Source organism: Giraffa tippelskirchi, chromosome 1 (genome assembly GCF_054371585.1).
Source record: "Giraffa tippelskirchi isolate mGirTip1 chromosome 1, T2T-mGirTip1v1.2.pri, whole genome shotgun sequence".
NCBI classification, from domain to species: domain Eukaryota; kingdom Metazoa; phylum Chordata; class Mammalia; order Artiodactyla; family Giraffidae; genus Giraffa; species Giraffa tippelskirchi.
In genome coordinates, this window is record NC_137275.1 from 213211878 (window position 1) to 213237425 (window position 25548).

At 39.4% G+C, this 25548-nt stretch overlaps 2 protein-coding genes and 1 long non-coding RNA gene across 9 annotated transcripts in view; 2 read left to right on the top strand and 1 right to left on the bottom strand.

Moving 5' to 3' along the window:
- Positions 1–25548, bottom strand: part of TMEM245 (transmembrane protein 245) — a 91740-nt gene that overhangs the window by 24851 nt on the left and 41341 nt on the right. For 4 of the 6 annotated variants that reach the window (XR_014064271.1, XM_081525964.1, XM_081525974.1 and 1 more), the window contains 6 exons: positions 23624–23722; positions 20337–20468; positions 16186–16308; positions 15912–16057; positions 8011–8111; positions 5559–5733 (listed from right to left, as the gene is read on the bottom strand). Coding sequence is in view for 3 of the 6 variants with exons in the window: in XM_081525964.1 (XP_081382090.1) it covers positions 5559–5733; positions 8011–8111; positions 15912–16057; positions 16186–16308; positions 20337–20468; positions 23624–23722 (776 nt within the window). In the remaining 3 variants the exon portion in view is untranslated. Of the gene's footprint in view, positions 1–5558; positions 5765–7949; positions 8112–15911; positions 16058–16185; positions 16309–20336; positions 20469–23623; positions 23723–25548 lie in introns of all 6 variants that reach the window. The other 2 variants (XR_014064275.1, XR_014064276.1) reach the window with 1 other exon arrangement.
- LOC145520188 (V-type proton ATPase subunit E 1-like) lies at positions 14087–15536 on the top strand. 2 transcript variants are annotated; one of them, XM_081526079.1, is made up of 2 exons: positions 14087–14443; positions 14534–15324. In XM_081526079.1, the coding sequence occupies exons 1-2, from the start codon at positions 14169–14171 to the stop codon at positions 14847–14849; spliced, it is 591 nt and encodes a 196-aa protein (XP_081382205.1). In that variant the 5' UTR covers positions 14087–14168; the 3' UTR covers positions 14850–15324. The 2 variants fall into 2 exon arrangements, with proteins under 2 accessions (XP_081382205.1, XP_081382200.1); XM_081526074.1 differs by having other exon boundaries at positions 14087–15536.
- LOC145520204 (uncharacterized) lies at positions 19500–25328 on the top strand. Its single transcript, XR_014064313.1, has 2 exons — positions 19500–21426; positions 22053–25328. It is a non-coding gene; the product is annotated as an uncharacterized LOC145520204 (long non-coding RNA).

Below are 25548 nucleotides of genomic sequence, written 5' to 3' on the forward strand. Positions count from 1 at the left end.
ACCTTAATTTAAAAATCAGTTCAGTTCAGTTGCTCAGTCATGTCCGACTCTTTGCGACCCCATGAATTGCAGCACGCCAGGCCTCTCTGTCCATCACCAACTCCCGGAGTCTACCCAAACCCATGTCCATTGAGTCGGTGATGCCATCCAACCATCTCATCCTCTGTTGTCCCCTTCTCCTCCTGCCCCCAATCCTACCCAGCATTAGGGTCTTTTCCAATGAGTCAACTCTTGGCATGAGATGGCCAAATTATTGGAGTTTCAGCTTCAACATCAGTCCTTCAAATGAACACCCAGGATTGATCTCCTTTAGGATGGATTGATTGGATCTCCTTGCAGTCCAAGGGACTCTCAAGAGTCTTCTCTAACACCACAGTTCAAAAGCATCAATTCTTCGGCACTCAGCTTTCTTCACCGTCCAACTCTCACATCCATACATGACCACTGGAAAAACCATAGCCTTGACTAGACGGACTTTTGTTGGCAAAGTAATGTCTCTGCTTTTCAATATGCTATCTAGGTTGGCCATAACCTTCCTTCCAAGGAGTAAGCATCTTTTAATTTCATGTCTGCAATCACCATCAGCAGTGATTTGGAGCCCAAAAAAAATAAAGTCTGACACTGTTTCCACTGTCTCCCCATCTATTTCCCATGAAGTGATGGGACCAGATGCCATGATCTTAGTTTTCTGAACGTTGAGCTTTAAGCCAACTTTTCCACTCTCCTCCTTCACTTTCATCAAGAGGCTCGTTAGTTCTTCTTCACTTTCTGCCATAAGGGTGGTGTCATCTGCATATCTTAGGTTATTGATATTTCTCCTGGCAATCTTGATTCCAGCTTGTGCTTCCTCCAGCCCAGCGTTTCTCATGATGTACTCTGCGTATAAGTTAAATAAGCAGGGTGACAATATACAGCCTTGACGTACTCCTCTTCCTATTTGGAACCAGTCTGTTGTTCCATGTCCAGTTCTAACTGTTGCTTCCTGACCTGCATACAGGTTTCTCAAGAGACAGGTCAGATGGTCTGGTATTCCCATCTCTTTCAGAATTTTACACAGTCTATTGTGATCCACACAGTCAAAGGCTTTGGCATAGTCAATAAAGCAGAAATAGATGTTTTTCTGGAACTCTCTTGCTTTTTCGATGATCCAGCGGATATTGACAATTTGATCTCTGGTTCCTCTGCCTTTTCTAAAACCAGCTTGAACATCTGGAAGTTCACGGTTCACGTATTGCTGAAGCCTGGCTTGGAGAATTTTGAGCATTACTTTACTAGCATGTGCTGCTAAGTCGCTTCAGTCGTGTCCGACTCTGTGCGACCCCATAGATGGCAGCCCACCAGGCTCCGCCGTCCCTGGGATTCTCCAGGCAAAAATACTGGAGCGGGTTGCCACCTCCTTCTCCAGTGCATGAAAGGGAAAAGTGACAGTGAAGTCGTTCAGTCGTGTCCGACTCTTAGCGACCCCATGGACTGTAGCCTACCAGGCTCCTCCATTCGTGGGATTTTCCAGGCAAGAGTACTGGAGTGGGGTGCCACTGCCTTCTCGAGATGAGTGCAACTGTGCGGTAGTTTCAGCATTCTTTGGCATTGCCTTTCTTTGGGATCGGAACGAAAACTGACCTCTTCCAGGCCTGTGGCCACTGCTATGTTTTCCAAATTTGCTGGCATATCGAGTGCAGCACTTTCACAGCATCATCTTTCAGGATTTGAAATAGCTCAACGGGAATTCCATCACTTCCACTAGCTTTGTTCGTAGTGATGCTATCTAAGGCCCACTTGACTTCACATTCCAGGATGTCTGGCTCTAGGTGAGTGATCACACCATCGTGATTATCTGGGTCATGAAGATCTTTTTTGTACAGTTCTTCTGTGTATTCTTGCCACCTCTTCTTAATATCTTCTGCTTCTGTTAGGTCCATACCATTTCTGTCCTTTATTGAGCTTATCTTTGCATGAAATGTTCCTTTGGTATCTCTAATTTTCTTGAAGAGATCTCTAATCTTTCCCAATCTGTTGTTTTCCTCTATTTCTTTGCACTGATCGCTAAGGAAGGCTTTCTTATATCTCCTTGCTATTCTTTGGAAAATACTTGACGGTCAAAATGCTAATTATCATGTGAGCCTTCAGTGAATTGTAATCTCTCTGCTAGTGGAGCATCTTGTCTCGATGGTGATGGCTGCTGACTGATCAACATGACTGGCCGCGGGAAGAGTGTGGAGAGTCTGTGACAATTTCTTAAAACAAGACAACAAAGTTTTGCTGCACTGACTCTTCTTTTCACTGGCGATTTCTCTGTAGAATGCAATGTTGTTTGAGAGCACTTTAGTCACCACAGAAATTTTTTCAAAACAGGAGTTAATCCTCTCAAACCCTGCCTCTGCTTTATCAACCAAGTTGATGTACTACTCTAAATCTTTTGTTGTCATTTCAACAATCTTCACAGCATCTTTACCAGAAGTAGATTCCAAGTGGCAAGAAACCACCTTCTTTGCTTATCCATTAGCAACTCCTCATCCATTAAAGTCTTATCATGAGATTGCAGTAAATCAATTACATTTTCAGATTCCACTTCTAGTTCTCTTGCTATCTGCACCACATCTGCAGTTACTTTCCCCAATGAAGTCTTGAACCTCTTAAAGTTATCTATGAGGGTTAGAATCGACTTTTTCCAAACTTCTGTTAATGTTGATATTTTGATCTCTTCCCAATGCAATACAAGTGTTCTTAATGGCATCTGGAATGGTGAATCCTTTCTAGAAGGTTTTCAATTGACTTTACCCAGATCCATCATAGGATCAGTATCTATACTAGGTATAGCCTTATGAAATGCATTTCTTACATAATAAGGCTTAAAAATTGAAATTACTCCTTGAACCACAGGTTGCAAGAATGCATGTTGTGTTACAGGCATGAAAACATTAATCTCATTGAATATCTCCATCAGAGCTTGTGGGTGACTGGGTGTGATGTCAGATGAGCCACAGTGTTTTTAAAAAATACTCATTCCTTTATTTGGCTGTGCTGGACCTTAGTTGCAGCATGCAGGATCTTTAGTTGTCGCATGCAAACTCTTAGTTGCGGCATGTGGGATCTAGTTCCCTGATCAGGGATTGAACCTGGACCCCCTGCATTGGGAGCACAAAGTCTTAGCAACTGGACCACCAGGGAAGTCCCAAAGTATTTTAAAAGGAACTCATTTTTTCTGAACAGTAGGTCTCAAGAGTAGGCTTAAAATATTCAGTAAACTATGTTATAAATGGATGTGCTGCCATCATCCCGGTTTTGTTGTTTTATTTCTAAAACACACACAGAGTAGATTTAGCACAATTCTTAAGGGCCCTAGGATTTCTGGAACAGTAAATGGACAGGGAAGCCTGGTGTGCTGCAGTCCATGGGGTCACAAGGAGTCAGACATGACTGAGAAACTGAACTGAATTGAAATGAGCACCGGCTTCAATTTCAAGTTATCAGCTACATTAGCTCCTAGCCATAGAATTAGCTTGTCTTTTTAAGTTTTGAAGCCAAGCACTGAAAGTCCTAAATGGCATCTTTTCCCAATAGAAAGCTGTTTCGTCTACACTGAAAATCTGTTTCATGTAGTAGTAACTTTAATTATTTTTCTTCACTAGATCTTCTACATAACTTGCTGCAGCTTCTACATCAACACTTGCTACTTCACCTTGCACTTCTGTGTTCCAGAGATGGCTTCTTTCCTTAAAGCATGTGAACCAACCTCTGCTAGCTTTAAACTTTTCTTCTGCAGCTTCCTCACCTCTCAAAGTCTTCAGAGGACTAAAAAGAGTTAGGGCCTTGCTCCAGATCAGGCTCTGGTCAAAGGGAATGTTGTGGCTGGTTTGATCTTCCATCTAGAACATCAAAACTTTCTCCATATCAACAAAAAGGCTGTTTTGTTTTCTTATCATCTATGTGTTCACTGGAAGAATACTTTTCACTTCCTTCAAGAACTTTTCCCTTGCATTCACAACTTGGCTAATTGTTTGGCTTAAGAGGCCTACCTCAGCTCTCAATATGTCTTGTTCATGAAATTTAATCATTTCTAGCTTTTGATTTGAGGTGAGCAATATCTGACTCTTCCTTTCACTTGAACACTTAGAGGCCACTGTAGCATTAGTAACCGGTCTTTTTTCAATATTGTTGTGTCTCAGTGACTAGGGAGACCCGAAGAAAGAAAGAAGATAGGGGAACGGCTGGTCGATGGGGCAGTCAAAACACGTGCTGCTGCTGCTGCTGCTGCTAAGTCGCTTCAGTCGTGTCCGACTCTGTGCGACCCCATAGACGGCAGCCCACCAGGCTCCACCGTCCCTGGGATTCTCCAGGAAAGAACACTGGAGTGAGTTCAAAACACGTGCAACATCTATCACTTGAATTTGCCATCTTACATGGATATAGTTCATAGCACCCCAACACAACAGTAACATCAATTCTAGCTAAAACCTTAATATACAATTTACAACAAAGTTTAAAGAAATGAAAATACTTAACTATAAATCATGTAACTAGTTATTATTTAAATTTCAACTATTAAATGTTAGTTAAACACACTGTGAAGTTCTCCTTTTATATTGATGTTTTAGGCACAAAAGTCCCCCTAAAGTTCACTTATGGATGTGCTTGTTTCTTGTTGCTTTAAAACTTTGGGGCTTCTTAGTAGTTCTATATATTTATTTTCTACTTTAACTAGAATGAAAACAAAGTCTCTTCATAATTTCAAATTAACCGAAGGGTTCTCTTCCTATAAACTTTGATCTTGTCTACCCTTATTGTAATGAGTTTTATTTAAAGAAAATTTAATATATTAACTATGATGATAGTTTAAGTAGGTCATATTCTATATCTGAGTAGCTGAATAAAATTCAATTATTTGGTCACATTCTAGATTCTAACAAGCAATGTTTACTTGATATGTGGCTAAATGAAAATCAGCTTGATTTAGTAAATGCAAATTGCTAAAAGAGACATCAAAATCTACAAAAATGACATATTTATTATATTTCTAGTTTGGCTTCTACCTTAAATTTAACTTGTATTCATCATAGAACCATACTATAGTACCTTAAGTAGGAAAGAAAGAACTGTTTCTGAGATATGAACTTAGGAGATTTCATTTTACATGAAAATCCTCATACAATCTAAAAATGTGTTTATCCAAAAGCAAAGAAGTTCTGAAAATAACTACTAACTTCTTACTGTACTTAAAATGTTCTTATTTTGAAGTATGTACAGGAGTACTTTTTTCCTACATTAAATGTCACTAAACCAGAGGATTATTCACAATTTTACTTTAGCCATGGTCTCATATATTGTAAATACTACTTATTAAGAACAAAATAGCATACCTTGCAAATGATATTAATCATATAAATCAAACTTTGATTATATCAGTGGGATCACAAAAGATTATTTCACTGAAGTAATTACTATCACCTGTCCTTTCACCCATGCCCAAAAGGAAAAGGAAGAAAATAAACCTTCATAAAAAAAGGCCAGAGAAATTACTGGATATGATTCATCACCAACTGCAGAAGTGCAATACTTACCCTGATATATCAGAATAGATGGCAGTATCTACAAAGTAGGTTGGCAAGAGATGAAAAACCAACAGCAAGATGGCTTTGCATCCTAAGCCTTGGGTAAGCCACAGATCAAGAACTGCAGGTACTGCTGCCCAGTATGTGCCCAGAAATGGCACTGCTCCAAGGATTGCTGCTAAGGCTAATATAAGATTAAAAAGAAGAAGAAGCAACTTTAACATCATCATCAAAGCAATACCAATAGCAGAATCTAAACACTAGCTCCTACTGTTTAAAAATTTCCACCAGAACAAGTTAAACAAATACATACTCAAATTTTAGGGCAACGGTACACCCTGTTTAACTGAATCTGCTGTTAAACGAAATCCAAGATCGTAAAACTGGATCATGAAAATCCTTCTGAAGTGTGTGTGTACCTCTACTCTTAAGTCACAAATGTTAGTGTCCCACAGCTGTTATTCTCAATCGATGGCTAGTTAGTACGTATGTAGTTGGCCTCAGTATCCTCAGATGTGGAACCTGCAGGTTCAGAAAGCCAAGGTACCTGAGCACCCACAGATTGTGGAATCTTCAGGGGGTCTCAGAACCACTCCCTCAGGGATACCAAAGGACAACTGCTCAGTCCTGTAATATAACGGTACTTCAGTTCAGTTCAGTTGCTCCGTCGTGTCCGACTCTTTGCGACCCCATGAATTGCAGCACGCCAGGCCTCCCTGTCCATCACCAACTCCCGGAGTCTACCCAAACCCATGTCCACTGAGTCGGTGATGTCATCCAACCATCTCATCCTCTGTTGTCCCCTTCTTCTCACACACCCAATCCTCCCCAGCATTAGGGTCTTTTCCAATGAGTCAACTCTTCACATGAGGTGGCCAAAGTATTGGAGTTTCAGCTTCAACATCAGACCTTCCAATGAACACCCAGGAGTGATCTCTTTTAGAATGGATTGATTGGATCTCCTTGCAGTCCAAGGGACTCTCAAGAGTCTTCTCCAACACCACAGTTCAAAAGCATCAATTCTTCGGCGCTCAGCTTTCTTCACCGTCCAACTCTCACATCCATACATGACCACTGGAAAAACTATAGCCTTGACTAGACGGACCTTTGTTGGCAAAGTAATGTCTCTGCTTTTCAATATGCTATCTAGGTTGGCCATAACCTTCCTTCCAAGGAGTAAGCGTCTTTGAATTTCATGGCTGCAATCACCATCAGCACTGATTTTGGAGCCCAAAAAAATAAAGTCTGACACTGTTTCCCCATCTATTTCCCATGAAGTGATGGGACCAGATGCCATGATCTTAGTTTTCTGAACGTTGAGCTTTAAGCCAACTTTTTCACTCTCCTCCTTCACCTTCATCAAGAGGCTCTTTAGTTCTTCTTCACTCTCTGCCATAAGGGTGGTGTCATCTGCATATCTGAGGTTATTGATATTTCTCCTGGCAATCTTGATTCCAGCTTGTGTTTCTTCCAGCCCAGTGTTTCTCATGATGTACTCTGCATATAAGTTAAATAAGCAGGGTGACAATATACAGCCTTGACGTACTCCTTTTCCTATTTGGAACCAGTCTGTTGTTCCATGTCCAGTTCTAACTGTTGCTTCCTGACCCGCATACAGGTTTCTCAAGAGACAGGTCAGATGGTCTGGTATTCCCATCTCTTTCAGAATTTTACACAGTCTATTGTGATCCACACAGTCAAAGGCTTTGGCATAGTCAATAAAGCAGAAATAGATGTTTTTCTGGAACTCTCTTGCTTTTTCAATGATCCAGCGGATATTGACAATTTGATCTCTGGTTCCTCTGCCTTTTCTAAAACCAGCTTGAACATCTAGAAGTTCACGGTTCACGTATTGCTGAAGCCTGGCTTGGAGAATTTTGAGCATTACTTTACTAGCGTGTGAGATGAGTGCAATTGTGCGGTAGTTTGAGCATTCTTTGGCATTGCCTTTCTTTGGGATTGGAACGAAGACTGACCTCTTCTAGTCCTGTGGCCACTGCTGAGTTTTCCAACGGTTTTTTATAACTGTAGAGCACTGGCCAAATATTTGTACTGAGACCAAAGCCAAATCAGAGATTAGTTTCTAAATCTCAGATGAGAACATATATTCCTTACCTTGCTTCTTTCTAATAAAGTGTATCTAAAAACAAAAAAATGAAAAAACCCACCACAAATAACCTTGCTAGTTGAAGGACCTTACTTCCCAATCAACCCTTTTCAGAATGGTATGTTCAATTAACAAATAAATATTTGTTCCTTATGCAGTGTTTATTATGTACTGGGTATTATTCTAGCTACTGGGGACACAGCAATAAACAAACATTACAAATCACATTTCTGCTGCTAATCTAGACTAGATATCAAAATTTAGCATTTCAAGTTTGACGAAGATGACGATACATGTAAAATGGTTTAATGTTCCTTAAACAGAGCACAGCAGAAGTTATGATACAGTTGTTACCTGATGGTATGAAGACAATATTGATGCCAAATATAGTATGAGTCAGCCAGGTATACAATCCATAGAAGCCAGCCATTTTGAGGGAAGCATCAAACACCCCTCTAGAATGTCCAAAGATAAAGTGGAAACAAAATAAACACAGTATCATACTGGGATTCAGAAAAATCAATTATTTCTAGGCTTCTGGCTACAATTATCAGATTCCAAAATCTGATAATAGCTTCGATTCTTCCAGTGGCCTGAGAATGCTATTTTCATTTTATTTCAATAAAATATACAAATCTTCTATTTAAACCTTGATATAGATTTACTAATCTGTTCTTTAAATTTCTCTAATGAAAAGATAACAGAAAAACCTTAAGATACCTTATTCACTGAAATAACTCATCAACTTTTCACTTCTGAAGCAGATTACTCACCACCAAAATAAAGAGAAAGAAAAATAAGTGTGATTATCTTATTTCTGAGGAGGTAATTAAATTCTGAGACATCCAGGCTGTGACCAGCCCTCCCCTTGGGAAGAGCAAGTGAGGGATAATATAACTGGTACTTCATCAGTCTTTCTTCTTTTGTTAACAAAATGTTTCCACATTTCTTAAACCATGCAACCCAACTTACAAAGAAACGTCTAAAAGTGGTATCAAACAATGCAGGTCACTTGGAGAGAATTTACAGAAAATAAATCTTATTAATTTCAAAGTAAAATCAGAGATTAAAATACAAGAGGTGTAAATACAGGCACACATATTCAATGATTAATAGGAATGAAAATATGCAATCTTGGGTATTTCATTTTTGTTTTTCAGTTGGAAGACTTCAGGTAGGACTGTGTTAAGGAGGAGAAATAAGGAACTGCTCACAGAGAGCACAAAGGCAACAAACCTAAAATCATCCCAAGGTATCACAAAGTCACAAAAACAAGGAATCTGTGAGGTACACGGGAGGCACGCTCATACACTCAGGAGAGAAAGAAAAGCTGTCTGTAACTGAAAAAAGCAGAGACCGTAGCAGCAAAGGTGATGCTGTATACAGAGAAGGACACATCAAGCTTTTCTAAAGCATCCCAAGAGGTATACTGTGACAGTACAGTCAAACTCTGGAACCTAGTGATTCAGTCATTTCATACCGGTCTGAGACACAGACTTGGTGACAGAGTGGCTCCCTAATTGTACAATCCTGTCATATTGACCAGCAGCTTTCACTCGAAAGTATCTTAAAAGGTGCTGTATGACCTCTGACAATAAGGACACAGATGGAAGAGGCACCAAAAAGACTGAAAGGAAGGGACATAGCCTACAGGAAATATAAACGATCTGAAGAGTAACTGAATAGAAAACAAGGAAGAAAAAAGGAACATGAGAGATATGGGGGTTAAACCTGAGGGAGAAAGAATGGCAGTGTATCAAAGTCATGGAGAACCCCAGAATAGGAGAGAACATGGAAGAAAAGGGAATGTGTTTAGTTGGGCCATGTTTAGCCCAAAAAACGATGATGGAAATACCCTGGAGGTAGCTGGAAATAAAGAGACAAGGCTTAACAGCAAACTTGGGACAAGAAATTTGAGATATGCCAGAAAAATCCTAATCATAGGAAAGGGTAAGATATCCCAAGGGGTAAGCCTAGAAAAAATGGGGCTATGAGCTGTATTCTCATAAGGGACCTAAGGACAAAGATACACTAGTCAAAGAGATAATGAAATCATTTTTCTAGTAGGAAGAAAATCACTATAGTATCTATTCCCAGAGGGCTTCCCTGGTGGCTCAGATGGTAAAGAATCCACCTGCAATGTAAAGAATCTGCCTGCAATGCAGGAGACGTGCATTCAAACCCAGTGTCAGGAAGATCCCCTGGAGAAGGGAATTGCTACCCACTCCAGTATTCTTGCCTAGGAAACCCATGGGGCCACAAAAGAGTCGGACACAACTTAGGGACTAAACAACAACAAACCCAACTGGGAAAAGGATCAGTCAGCTGCCTTCATTACAACTCCCTCCCTTTCCTGATTTACCAGCCACCCCAGAGACCCAGTTTCACAGTAAATCGGACAGAAACTTGGTTGACACTGGATTTCCAGAAGGGGAAAGCACGCTGTGCACACAGATGTAGCGTTCTGCTACGTGGTTCAGGATGGGCTGCTCCCATGGACATGTTCTCCCCACTGGAAAGAAGAGTGAGTCACACACACAAGCCTATGACAGAGGCATCACATGAAACCATGTGGAGTCCTTGGTGGTGGTAAATATTAATTCAATATTTTTATATAGTTAATACACGGTTTTGTGTCTTTGACAATGCCTACCAATCATGGATACTTACTCCTCTAGCACTAACTAAAAAAATCAACAAGAGGTTGTTTCAATTACACGCACAAATCTCAAACATTTATATCTCAACATTAGTTCTATTTTAAGACTAATAAAATGAATTTAGCAATTTTTAAAGCACCACAAAGAGAAACTAAATATGAAGTTTTTAAAAGACATTTATTTCCCTTAGAAACCTGAAGCAAAGTTTAGGCTTATTAGGTTGATCTTTAATCAAGTAAGTGAAAAAGGCATTTTATTTACTGACTTGGTTATTATTTAAGAACTCTAGCTTAAATTATTAATAAATTACTTTAAACAAATTAATTTAATTTCCCCGAATATGCATGAAATTCTGCCTCTCTATTTCAGCATTAGGAAATCTCTTCAAATAAGTGAAAATATATTTTCTTACAGCTTTAAACTCTTTCTTATACATTTGAAACAATATTTATAATCTTAAATCTACAACAATTTCCAATGAATATTTAAAATTTAATATTTCCAGTGAAAACTGGAAATACTGATTTACTAAATGATCAACATCGATTTCTATTAACCCTGGTATTTTCAATTCTGCAAAACTAGAGGTGGGAAGCATGTTTACTTCCCAAATGAAAATCTCACAGTACACACATTCTCCCATCAAACTGATCACTAGGACCACCCCCCACCGGCCCTGAAAAGCTGTAATCCCACAAGCAAGAGCCATACCCGTGTGCATGCACTCATGTGAAAATATCACACACACTAAATTGCACTGAGGCCGTGACAACATGCAACTTAGTAATGTGCAATATCTCCACCAGAGCAAGCAGAATGGAGCATCAGGGGAGAAGGGTGTGATGCAAACAGTCAGGACACGACATGCTCTAAGGGGAGGAACAGAACGTGGTTTGAGGGTAAAGGATGCATGCCACTAACTCAAAAATTCATGAAATGTAAACCCAACCACAAATGTAGTCAGTATAGAGGAACACTTATCCAGAATGGAGAAAAATAACAAAGGTTCAGAAATTCAATGGGACAGTGTTTATATCAAATAGCCACATATTTCAGAAGGCAAAGCTTAAAGAACAAAGACACTTTCACTGTCTGGACATGCAGTTCACTCCCAATTTCAATTCCACTTTTTAACTTATTAATGAACAATGTGAAATGAGTCTAATAATTCACTTAACTGCAACAATGATGATGACTAATGATTGGTGCTTATAAAATCTAATATAACTGATAGTTTACAGACTAAACTACAGGCTCAGGACATTGTAATAATATTTTCACGGTCATTTATAGAATATTTTTCCCTCTTAAAATCTTTCTCCATGAAGAAACATATCCCATCTTGAATATAATCCCTAAGAATGAAACAGCTGGCAGTCCTTTGTGGGACCAGAGCCCATTGTCGTCTCACACACAGGAGGGGTTTCTTCAGAGGCATCTATGCACAACTGCATAGTTTAAGTCTTGAATTTGACCCAGTAAAGAGATAAAAAGCACTCAGACTGCTAAAAATCATCCTGAATTATAATCTATAATTTATATAACTTTATAGCTGTGCTTAGAAAAATGGCCCAGCCTGTAACATATTTTTCAGACTCACAGAAATCTATCAATTTTGAGAACAATTAGGCTTATTGTACTGCTCCTGAGGGTTGTTATTTTTTTTCCCATAGTAAAAATAAAAATAAAATGAATGGTTCTTGTATGAGTACACATTAGAACCAGGACATGGGCTACTGTTACAGCACATAATTAATGTGTACGATCCCAAGAAGATAAAGCAAATCTAACCTGTAAAGAGATATATATTTCCTCATATCTGTAGATGACTATACTCTCTCTAACCTCAAATTCCTTCCTGAACCAAAGACCTCAATTTTTAAAAAATTTTCATTGAAATACAGTCAATTTACAATGTTGTGTTTGTTTCAGGTATACAGCAAAGTGATTCACTTATACATACATATATATATTTACACTCTCTTCCATTATAGTTATTACAAGATATTGAGTATCCTGTGCTATATTGAGTTTCCTGTGATATACAGCAGGTCCTAGTTATTTTTAATATATGGTAGTGTGTATATTTTAATCCCAAACTCCTAATTTGACCCTCTCCATATCCCCTTTGGTAATCACAAGTTTGTTTTCTATGTCTGTGAATTTGTTTTGTAAATAAGTTCATTCGCATCCTTTTTTTTTTTAGATTCCATATATAAGTGATATCATACGGTATTTGTCTTTCTCTGCAAAGAACTAAATTTTAGCTGCCAGCTTCACGTGTCCAGCTGAATAATGTTAACAGTACCACAAATTTAATTCATCACTTTTGACACAACCACTTCCTCCTGGAAGAAAGCATCAAGGTATACCAGAAGAATGTGTGGTCTCCATCAGCTGGATGTGGTTGCAAATCACAGCTCTGCTTACCAATTCCAAGAAACCATGACATTAAAGAATAATGTTTAAAACAAAGGAGATGGCATTATCTGGTGTGGAAAAAAATGACTCAATGACAGATATTCAGAGGACAGTCAGCTATGCTAATAAAGGTTATGTCAGGAAAATGTAGTATCTTTAAGTTCTTTATAGACAAGCTAGATAATTTTCTGTAAGACTTGGCTTAAGTCACATCACTTAGAGGATTTTGACAGCCTTGATATGGTTGACTCCATAACTTTACCCTACTAGGAAGACAGAATGTTATTTTTTCTTTTTGGTAAGAATATTTGCATAAACTTATCTGAGTCAGACAGACGTCACTTAGCTAAACTAAAGTTAATCTATTGCTAGATTAATAAAGACAATAACCGAAGGTCAAATAGGCTTAGAAGGGTTGCTGAAACCAAAAACTATCTATCCTGAAGACAACTTCACCCTGAAAGGTGTTACAGTAGACAATATAGTCCCAAATTTGGAATCATTACATGGATGGCTCCAGGTGGATACCTGGGAGCACCAAAGGGGATTCAAGTTTTTTTGTTTTTAATTCCATTTACTGTCCAATAACGGCTTCCCAGGTGGCTCAGTGATCAAGAATCTGCCTGCCCATGCAGGAGACAAGGGTTTGATCCCTGGATCAGGAAGATCCCCTGGAGGAGGAAACGGCAACCTATTCCACTATTCTTCCTGGGAAATCTCATGGACATTGGAGCCTGGCGGGCTACAGATCATGGGGTGGCAAAAGAGTCGGACACAACTTAGTGACTAAAACAACAACTATCTTCAATAAAGTCTTAGGAGGAAAAAGGCGGAAAAAACCTAGCAGTTTCCAGAGAAAAATACAGTTTAGGTGCATGCATGCTATTTGAGTGTAACCAAGGATTTTCCAAAGATTAAAGTGGTATCCTCATCAGCTGTTACATGAACACAGTGAAAAGAAAAATAGCCAAAATCAGTCAGACAAAATTATCAGGTCAATTCAAGATTTCTGTGGAAGACTAGTTTTTGAGCAATTAACATTTTCTTAAAAGTATGTGGAAACCGAAATGCCAGCCAAAGATTCACTATTCAGAGAAGCTTTAGATGCCTAACAACTTATTAAAAAAAGCAGCTCTCATGTATAACATGAGGACTTAATTTGAGTAGCTATTCAACAGAAGTCAAAGTGAAGTAGAGTCTTATTAATGAGTTAAGAACAGTGAGGGACAAAGGTTGGGGAAGGAGCTGAAACAAGGCTGCAAAAGGCCTCTCCCTACCTGACATGATGAAAAGGAAAAGGGAGTCAGTGACTTTAAAAGAGGATATGAAGAATAAAAGTTGAAGAATCAGGCTTTCGTCTGCCGTTTGCTCGTCTCCTGCGTCAGGCCTGAGCTCCGGCCGATCGTCAGCCGCCGCACGTCGCTTGCAGCCATGGCCCTTAGCGATGCCGATGTGCAGAAGCAGATTAAGCACATGATGGCTTTTATTGAACAAGAAGCCAATGAGAAAGCAGAAGAAATTGATGCAAAGGCAGAAGAAGAGTTCAACATTGAGAAAGGTCATCTTGTGCAAACCCAAAGACTGAAGATTATGGAATATTATGAGAAGAAAGAAAAGCAGATTGAGCAGCAGAAGAAAATTCAGATGTCCAATTTGATGAATCAAGCAAGGCTCAAAGTCCTCAGAGCGAGAGATGACCTTATCACAGACCTACTAAATGAAGCAAAACAGAGACTCAGCAAAGTGGTAAAAGATACAACCAGGTACCAAGTGCTGCTGGATGGACTAGTCCTCCAGGGTTTGTACCAGTTGCTGGAGCCCCGGATGATTGTTCGCTGCAGGAAACAGGATTTCCCTCTGGTGAAGGCTGCAGTGCAAAAAGCAATCCCTGTGTACAAAGTCGCGACCAAAAGAGATGTTGATGTCCAGATTGATCAGGAGGCCTACCTGCCTGAGGAAATAGCTGGCGGTGTTGAGATCTATAATGGGGACCGCAAGACCAAGGTGTCCAACACACTTGAAAGTCGGCTGGACCTCATAGCCCAGCAGATGATGCCCGAAGTGCGGGGAGCCTTGTTTGGTGCAAATACCAACAGGAAGTTTTTGGACTAAGCCAGCAGGAAGTGAGTGATGTGGACGCTCCTGACATTGGAAGAAACAAGATGGCCTGTTTCGCTTCCTCTTTGCTGTTCTCTGCCCTTATTTGTCAGTGGATGCTCTTCTGTAGCTAATGTTCTCCAACTAATGGGTAATGATGGGAGTCTCAGTTAGTACGATAGGGAACCTTCCTCTAGCTTGTCTCAAAGTAGCACAACTTCCCACCGTTCTGTAGCTCGCAGTTGCAGGGCCAGGTGTGGGTGCATGCGTGTCCCACACCTCCTGCTGTCCTGGGCTCCACCATCCAGCCTACAGGCGGTAGGGTGGTAGACTCAGTCCTCCAGTGCATGTGGGCCTCATCCCTTCCAGCAGCAGCAGCTTCTCGCCTACCTGTTTGGACTAAGAAGTGTCTGTAAATGTGATTTAAGGTCTACTCCATGAATCTGCTCTATTTATTAAAACACAGTGTGGAGGTGAAAAAAAAAAAAAAAAAAAAGTTGAAGAATCAGCTCATTCAAAAGTCAAGCCTGTGATACATGGATATCAGATGACATGATGGAAGCTTCTGGCCAGAACCTATGATACATACAGAACCTATGACTTGGAGATAACTCCAAACTTCTCATTTCTAGCATCCAAAGTAACCCCTGCAGAGGGCACAGCCTGGCTGCAGAGGGCAGCAGGAAGAAACAGGAAGGCCGTCTACTCTCCTCCATGAGCAAAGTCAGAATTCCTGAGAGCGTGAGGAGGCTTCTGAGAGAAGGTGAGGTGTACGTGTGGTGCAGGAAGGGCTTCGCCTGGATAAATCATGTGAAGATTAGGAGCTGGAATAAGAGCCTGTGGATGGAAAGCTGATGGGGACAGGCCACTAGATCTTTGCGCACCACAGACTTGAGAGCAGGACACTGAAAATGTTTTACATTTTCCTCACAAAGGAGATTTTAAAAATTTGAAAACACCAGTGTCCCTCAGTTGTTTAGCACAGAATGCTGCTAGGAAGGCTCAAGACAGAAAAACAGGCCTCTTGTGGAGAGCAGTTTCTGAAGGAAGTAAGAACAGCATAAATCGTATCCCTACCTGATAGCTTCTTCCACAGACTGGCCAATAATATTAGAAGAAGGACCTGGCTGAGAGAGTGGTGTCAGGCTTATCACCCACTTCACTGGCTTGTAGTACTCATCACTGGAACTTAACAGATAAAATAGTGTGGTCAGGAAAATTATCTGCAAAACAAAGGACAGTATCTCCTAAAATACCACATTTGGAAACTACAAGAAGGAAACACAAGTGGAACCAAGAAGATGCTTTCCTGTGGAAGGCATGTGACACGTACTTGTCCGTGTGTACATACCAGCGACAGGACAAAGTTGAGGAGAGCAGTCCCGCTGTAGAAGAGGATGGTCAGGAGCGTGGTGACGGTGGTGAAGAGCAGACTCACGTTCCGGCTCATGACGATCCACAGAGACTCTAAGATCTGCAAACATTTGAATGATGCTTAGTAAGGAAAATGGTTAAGTAAATTATGGTGAACCTACTACAAACATTAGGCAGCCACTAAAACATCCCTGCTATAACACAGAAATATATTTTATGATATAATACTATTCCTAAAAAACCAGACACAAAAAGTTTATACACAGGATGATTATAACTATGTGAAAATGGCACACAGAGAAAAAAATACCTACAGGAGAATATGCCAGAACGTAACCTGTGATTAAATGTAGCTTGTAGGACCACAAGTGCAGGCCATGAAATTCTAATATTTGTCTTATTAGTTACCTCCCCTACCATCTTGCCATCTCCAACTTAGAACAATCAAAAAATATAAAAACATCACTTCAATAACTTCACTAAAGTCACAATAACAGAAATGAACTGAAGTCACAAAAACAAAATGAACAGATGGGGTCAGAGCTCTGGAACTGAAAATCTTTCCTCAGATAGATATGACCCTATATTAAGACTTACTGAGTTCATTTGATCCACCAGCAAATTCACTAGAACCAGATATTAACACATGTTAAATATTACTGAAAGGAGATGTATAATATTTATAGCACACCTACATGTTTTCATTTCCTATCTCTTCATGAATTTAAAGTCCTACTTGATAACGTCCGTTCTATTATTATCCCCAAGAGGACTACTATATCTACTACTGTGGGCAAGAATCCCTTAGAAGAAATGCAGTAGCCCTTATAGTCAACAAAAGAGTCCAAAATGCAGTACTTGAGTGTAGTCTCAAAAATGAAAGAATGATCTCTGTTCATTTCCAAGGCAAACCATTCAATATCACAGTAATCCAAGTCTATGACCCAACCACTAATGCTGAAGAAGCTGAAGTTGAACAGTTCAATCAAGACCTATAAGACCTCCTAGAACTAACATGAAAAAAAAAGATGTCCTTTTCATCACAGAGGACTGGAATGCAAAAGTAGGAAGTCAAGAGATACCTGGAGTAACAGGCAAGTTTGGCCTTGGAGTACAAAATGAAGCAGGACAAAGGCTCAGAGTACTGCCAAGGGAACACACTGGTCATAGCAAACACCCTCTTTCCAACAACACAAGAGATGACTGAACACATGGACATCACTGGATGGTCAATACGTAAATCAGATTGAAGAGGACTAACCTTCCTCTTAATGAAAAACATGGAAGCAAGATGATCAGAAAAACACCTTCCATTATAGCTTTCAAAATGCTTCCCTAAACGTCACAGCAAGGTAGCAAGGGAAGCAGTGGAGAGGATATCATCTTTGTTTTACAGATATACAAACCGAAGCTCAGGGATTTTAAAAAACTTGCCCAAGGGCCTGAAGCTAATAAGTGGAACCAGAGCTGGGCACCAGAACTCCTAATATCTGGTTTTATTTTGGTGCCCTTTCCAAAAGAGAAATTCTGTTTTCTGTCATATGTCCAAGTTATACCATCTGTTCTATGAAAGGCCTATCCATTCCTTTCCTGTCTCAAATGTACGACTTATAAAAGGCATATTTTGTTGTCCTCGGTATTTCTTGCAAACCTCAGCTCAGCCTTCATGAGAGGAGTTTGGAAGGCTAGTTTCATTTACAATAACTCCTTATATAAAATCTTGCAAATGCTTCACGATGCCTACAAAAATATGCATGACTGACTGTTTGACCTTGTGGGATAAAGAATGAATGAATAATGCCACTGATTCTAAGAAACAAACCAACAATGCCCTTACTTGTGATTTTGACAAGCATTCTTCTGGGGAATTCAGTCTTTTGGAATTTTTATTAAAAATTAAAAAAAAAAAACGTTTCTGGGTCATACTGGTAGGAAATACACTGTGGTAATTCTTAAGAAATTAATGGAATACATTAACTGTAGACTGGTAGTTGCCAGCCACAATCCAGTAACTTTTCTATGTACTCAAAGGGATTAAAAAGAAAGGTTCAGAAAATAAGAAATAGATGTTGGGTATTATAAAACTAAAAAACTAAAAAACTGACTTTGACAGTTTCTTAAAATTTGGTGGTAATGTTAAAGAATGTGATTTTTTTAATACTGTATAATAAAATGTCAATATTTAGAATATATATGTCAATATTTAGAAATTAGTGAACATTGATTCCAAATGACCAGTGCACATTACAAAATCATATAAGGGTGAAAGATCCATTCCTAGCCAAGATAGATCATGGACCCTAATATAAGAGAGTAGAAAGAGTTCACTGATACGGTTTCAAATTCCACACTGCAACTAATCTTAAAGAAATACCATCTGTTGAGTGTCAGAGTAGAATCAAAGAATTGTCACAATGATCTGAAAAGGTTATTAAAAGACTTCCGTCTCTTTTCCAACTACATATCTGTGTGAGGCTGTATTTTCCTCACATACTTCAACCAAAACAACATATTCCAACAGACTTGAGTACAGTGACAAGTATGAGAATCCAGACATTAAATAGGTTTGCAAAAATGTAATGAAAGCCACTCTTATCACTAAATCATTATTTTGTTTTGGAAAATGGTTATTTTTCAAACACAAAAAGCATGTTCTTTACGTCAACAAGTAACATTATATTTTAGTGAGCTGTTAAATATTTTTAAAGTTCTCGGTTTTAACTGCTAATACAATAAATACCAATAGAATGCACATCAGCAAAAGCTTTTTGGAGCTCTCAGACCAAAAAGTTTGAGAGCCACTGGATTAGAGAAAACAGAGGGAAGGGATTATCAAAAGCAACATTCTTAGAACTGAAGGACATGAATTTCTAGATTTAACTTCAAACTATCACAGCTATATTAGGCAACTAGGAGGACGGGAAAATGTGAGTGCAGGAATGGGCGAAGGGCCCAACAGAGTCGTAAGAAAACCCCAGGGGAGCAGTAAGGGGGCACTGAGAGACTTGTATCTTCATCTTCCATGTCAGAAGCCGAAGATAACACTGTGAAACCAAGAAAGAGCAGCATAGACATTATTTTAGAAATTTAGAGGTAAATACACAGAGAAAGTTAAAAGAATGGAGAGCTCTGGAGAATGAGACTGAAGCGGGGAAGCCCAGAGTAGGGGCACTGCTATTCATTATTTAACACCTTAAAGTATCTTCGACTTTTCAGCTATGGTCATCTCTTGTTCTGATTAAAATTAAAATTTAAAAACATCTAGAATAGCAAACCTCCACTTTTTAAAAAATTTTATTTTTTTAAAGATTTTTTTTTGATGTGGACCTTTTTTTTTTTTAAACTCTTTATTGAATTTGCCACAACACTGCTTCCATTTTGTTTTGTTTTTTGGGCACAGAGGCATGTGGGGTCCTAGCTCCTCAACTAGGAATCGAAGCTGCACCCTCTGCGCTAGAAGAACTTTTCCCAACCACTGGACCACCAGGGAAGTCCCAAACCTCCATTTTTATTAACATGATAAGAGTTACAAATTTACTCACAAGAGAGGATTTCTCATCTCTGTGAAAAGCCACAGGCCGAGAGACTTCATAAAGTACGCTATGGAGTGAAACTCAGCAACACTGCAAACTGTTCCTTGCTGCCTCCAATCTTTTGGAAAACAAGGCAGAAGTGGATGGCGCATGAAGGAAGGACAGGAGGGATGACAGAAATGTAAGCCTTTAAACATCCAGTCTCTCTATTGTAACTGGAACAGTATTTCTATCTGCCAAAGGACTTCACCAACCAAAGGCAGCTCCCTTGCTAGTGGTTCAACTGGGGGCATTCTGATCAGTCTAGGGGATGAGGACACCATTCTCAGAGCCCAGGAGCCTAGCATCGTGCATGCTTCTTGAGTCAGCATCTCTTGGTTACTCTTCAACCGTAGAGGAAGTATCAGGGGAGCTACATAGGGGAGGCCTATGGCTTTTGGACATCTTTCTGGTGCATTTAGAATTTTCAAAACTGCAAAATCTCATGGCATTAAAAACAGGGTAATGAAAGACATTTACGTGTGTGAAAAAAAAACTGGGAATTAGAGTCCGTTTTTTCCTAAGTCCAATTTAACTAAAAAATACGATTTCTTACCGAAAGGAATGTCTCAATGTTCTCATGGACAAAGGAAGCGATATCCTGCCAGTCAAGAATGTCCCCCAGCCAGCTGTTCTGACGACTTATGTGAAGCTTGTGTCCTCTGTGCCTTCCAGAGTGCGATACGTTCTATGGAATAAAACAGTTCAGACATGAAATCCCCATCTTAACCTAAAGACAAGAAGACATATAAATAGCCTACTTTGTTTCAGGTCCACTTGAGCAGTTTAGTAAATACACAGAGGTGAAAAACTTTGTATTATATCAGAAATTAACAAAGAAGTCCATCAAAAAGACCTGAAATATATTTTTCTGTTTATATTCTAGCTACTGTGTCTCAGCCTACCTTAAAGGCATCCCTCCTAAGCATGTTCATGAGTACATTTTACTCGCCAGTATATTCAACTGAATATGAATACAGCATATACTTTCATCTTACTTTTCCCCCTCTTTCTCCCCTCTAACCTTTTAGTCTCCCATTTTTGCTTTTTCCCTCCTTTCCTCATCTACCTTATTACTCTTCCAAACAAGCTAAAGAGAGCAGAGAGAAATAAAATATGAAAAAGTACAGATAAAAGCAATATTAAATATAATGGTATGTATTAATCATATCTCAATAAAAGAGGGAAAAACAGAATATGAAAGAGAAAAAAGGGTGCAAAGGAGAAATCTAACTTGTCTATCTGGAAAGGAATTACATTGGCATATATGCAAGAATAACATATGTGAAAGGGTGATGAATAAACAAAGTGACTAGTAAGGTTAAAATTTAGAAATAGAAGTAGATTCTTAACATTTTGCATGTTTTTCCATTTTCGCACTTTTCCAAAAAGCCCAGGGATGCCAATCTTCATTAGCAATGAAAACATTAGGTCCTAGTAAAAGAGCAATGCATTTACCCACTTACAAACCTTTGCTTTTAAAACACTGACCTGACCTCCCTGGACCATTCAGGAAGCTCAAAGTGGATGAGGGACAGTAAAAGCTGTTTGTGTGTAAGCAGAAGCCCCAGAATTAGCAGAAGAAACAGATACAACCGTTGTAATTGGCTCTTCAGCAGGCATCTACCCAGAGATTCCCCAGTTAGGTTTTTTTTTTTTTTTTTTTTTTTAATAAATTTATTTATTTTAGTTGGGGGCTAATTACTTTACAATATTGTAATAGTTTTTGCCATACATTGACATGAATCAGCCATGGGTTTACATGTGTTCCCCTTCCTGGACCCCCCACCCACCTCCCTCCCCATCCCATCCTTCTGGATCATCCCATTGCCCCGGCCCTGAGCCCTTGTCACATGCATCGAACATGGAATGGTGCTCTGTTTCACATATGACAATACACATGTCTCAATGCCATTCTCCCAGAACGTCCCACCCTCACCTTCTCCCTCAGAGTCCATAAAATTGTTCCATGCGTCTGTGTCTCTTATTCTGTCTCGCATATAGGGTTATCGTTACCATCTTTCAAATTCCATATATATGCATTAGTATACTGTATTGTTGTTTTTCTTTCTGGCTTACTTCACTCTGTATAATGGGCTCCAGTTTCATCCATCTCAGTAGAACCGATTCAAATGTATTTTTTTTAATAGCTGAGTAATATTCCATTGTGTATATGTACCACAGCTTCCTTATCCATTCGTCTGCTGATGGACATCTAGGTTGCTTCCATGTCCTGGCTATTGTACCCTAACCCTAACCCTAACCCAGTTAGGTTTTGTTTGGTTTTAATATCTATTTATTTGGCTCCACTGGATCTTAGTTGTAGCTTGTGGGGTCTTAAGTTGCACCAGGCAAACTCTTAGTTGTGGCATGTGGGATCTAGCTCTCTGACAAGGGATCAAACCCAGGCCCCCTGCACTGGGAGCTCAGTCTTAACCACTGGACCACCAGGAGGTACTCCCAGTTAGTTTTAACTCCCAATTTTTGAAAAACCCACAAAACCCATTATCATTCCTTCAACTTCTCCTAGGTAAGAGCCAACAAAAGTCCATCTAGTCAAAGCTATGGTTTTTCCAGTGGTCATGTATGGATGTGAGAGTTGGACTATAAAGAAAGCTGAGCACTGAAGAATTGATGCTTTTGAACTGTGGTGTTGGAGAAGACTCTTGAGAGTCCCTTGGACTGCAAGGAGATCCAACCAGTCCATCCTAAAGGAGATCAGTCCTGGGTATTCATTGGAAGGACTGATGCTGAAGCTGAAACTTCAATACTTTGGCCACCTGATGCAAAGAGCTAACTCACTGGGAAAGACCCTGATGCTGGGAAAGATTGAAGGCGGGAGAAGAAGCGGACGACAGAGGATGAGATGGTTGGGTGGCATCACTGACTCGATGGACATGAGTTTGAGCAAGCTCCGCGAGTTGGTGATAGACAGGGAGGCCTGGCGTGCTGCGGTCCATGGGGTCCCAAAGAGTTGGACACGACTGAGCGACTGAACTGAACTGGCAAGGGTACACAATGCCAAACAGGCCACTAGGGAACATGTGCAAAGTTTCAATAGCGCCCTCCTCCCCGTTACTCAAGTTAACTCTGCCCCACTCGATCTCTCTGCCCCTGCACGGGCATCTTCCACAGCACAGTCCTTGATGGCCCACGGGCCCTGCCAACCCAGTGTACAGAGTGTCCTGCACGACCAACCTGCTTTCAAATAGTCATGTTTATATTTAGTAAAAAATGATACACATCAGTACAAGTAGCACTAAAGGTTTATTTAAAATAAAATAATTATCTCTAAACTTTCAGATCTATTTTCACTTCCTCAAAGATAAAGTTCTTAATGTACAGAGCTGTACTGTCCCAAATAGTAGCCCCTACCCACTTGTGGCTACCGAGTACCTAAATATGCTCTTAGTGTAAAAGATAAACCAGACCTCTAACACTTAGAATGGAAAAGATTTTATATGTATATGCTACATATGAATGTATGTAGCATCCATCTTAGTTTTTTTGTTGTTGTTGTTGTTTTAATGCAGTCACTAGAAAGTTAACATTACATATTCGGCTTGCATCACACTTCTACTGTACAGATCTGGTTAAGAGGATGAGACACTGTTGAGGATAATGAAAAGCAGATAGAACACCGATCACAGAGAAACTGGTGGGTTCTGCCATGGAGGTTAATCATCAGTTCAAGCTGATTTTTAATGACCTGAGGTTTAAGACCTTGCAGCTTAAAAATGTCCATAAATGAAATCCCAGTGTTAACACAATCTGACCTAGTCAATGAGTCCATAAAAGGACACTGTTAGTTTACAGCTGAAATCCTTAGCTAAAATAACTTACCTTTACAAACCAAGAATGATACAGCCTATCCCAAAGTTCTAGTACTTGTTTTTCAATTACAGCTGTATTATTCACCTTATCTCCGAGAATTTTATGAAGCTGGAAGGAATGCAGATTAATCTGAGTTAGTGTTTCAGGCAACAATCCAGTAAAATTAATACATGCTGGTCTTTACATTTGTTCCAAATCAAACTAAAATGTCCCAGACTGTTTAATTGCCTCCAACCACATTGTTCTTTCCTCAAACTCTACTCAGTATTTCCAGTAAATATCCTCTCTCCTGTCTTTTTGCTTCTTTATTCTTTCCTTTATTCTTAAGTCTCTAAGAAAACTTCTTTAGGTCTTAAGAGAACGAAGCCATGCTTACTGACTTTTCTGATCTTATCTGCCCAGAGAAAAATCTTTTCCAAGTGACCCTGGTGCTCATCCATCATATGGAAGTGTCACGTTACATTTACCACTAGTATTAGAATTAACACACCACTTTAAGTAAAATTTTAGAACCTTAGCTATAAACACAAATCTTCCTTTGAATATGCTGAGAGATGTTAGGTCTCAGTGTGTGTTATTTGCTTGGTCATGTCTGACTCTGTAACCCCACAGACTGCAGCCCGCCAGGCTCCTCTGTCCATAGGATTCTCCAGGCAAGAACGTGGGAGTGGGTAGCCATTCCCTTCTCTAGGAGTCTTCCCAACCCAGGGATCGAACTCGGGTCTCCTGCATTGCAGGCGGATTCCTTACTGTCTGAGCCAGAGATGTCATGTCTCAGAGTTATGAAGAAGTAGACTTGCTTCAGGGTTTGGGAAATCAAAAACACTAAGACAAGATAATTTGGAGAAAGCTATTCATTATAGTATCTCATCCTATATTTTACATGTTACTAAAACCATATGGTAATCTTAAAGATGCTTTTAACAAAACAATGATTTGTCGCCCCACTTAATATATATAACTGCTGCCATTATTCCCTCTGCAACTTTCTGCCTGCTTACACAGATACAGCTTACAATTCTATATTTTCTTTTGCATCCTAAGTATTTCATTTTTAATCTTCAATACTAACCTTTATTTTTTATGGTTTCATATTAGCTAAGTTTTTCTATTATTATTTAATAATTACTCAATTACAGGACATAGAAATGGTTCTCAATTTATAATGTCACAAGTAACACTGCAATAAATATCCTTATGCAACTTTTTTATTACTAATATTAAGATAAACACACAGGAATCGAGGAAATAAGCATTTTAATGACTTCGGTGAAACACTGCGAAACTGTCTTCTATGAAGTGAAGTCGCTCAGTCGTGTCCAACTCTTTGCGACCCCATGGACTGTAGCCTACCAGGCTCCTCCATCCATGGGATTTTCCAGGCAAGAGTACTGGAGTGGATTGCCATTTCCTTCTCCAGAGGGTCTTCCCGAACCAGGGATCGAACCCAGGTCTCCCACATTGTAAGCAAGACGCTTTACCATCTGAGCCACCAGGACTATACCAATTAATACTTTCCAATATTGTATGAAAGAACCAATTTTTCCCAAACCTTATGAACTGATAAATTATTAAATTATTAGATAATTTAATAGGTGTGAAACGGTAATAATTATTTACATTTTTCTTTAGTGATGAGAGTGACCATTTTCCATGTTGGTTTTCAATGTGTATTTCCTTTTGTGTGACCTAACCGTACCTTTTGACCATTTAATGCTGATCTTATAGATACCTGAACCAGTTTTTTGACATATTTGATACAAATATATCTGCTCAGTGTTTTCTCTTACATTTGATTTATTCATAAACCAAAGACAAATTAGTGAATATAAAAGCCATTTATCTTCGCATAGTATTTTACAGTTTACAAATGGCTCTCACTTATATTCTGTGACCTTTGCAACAATCTCAACAAAGTTAGACAGAAAAAGGTT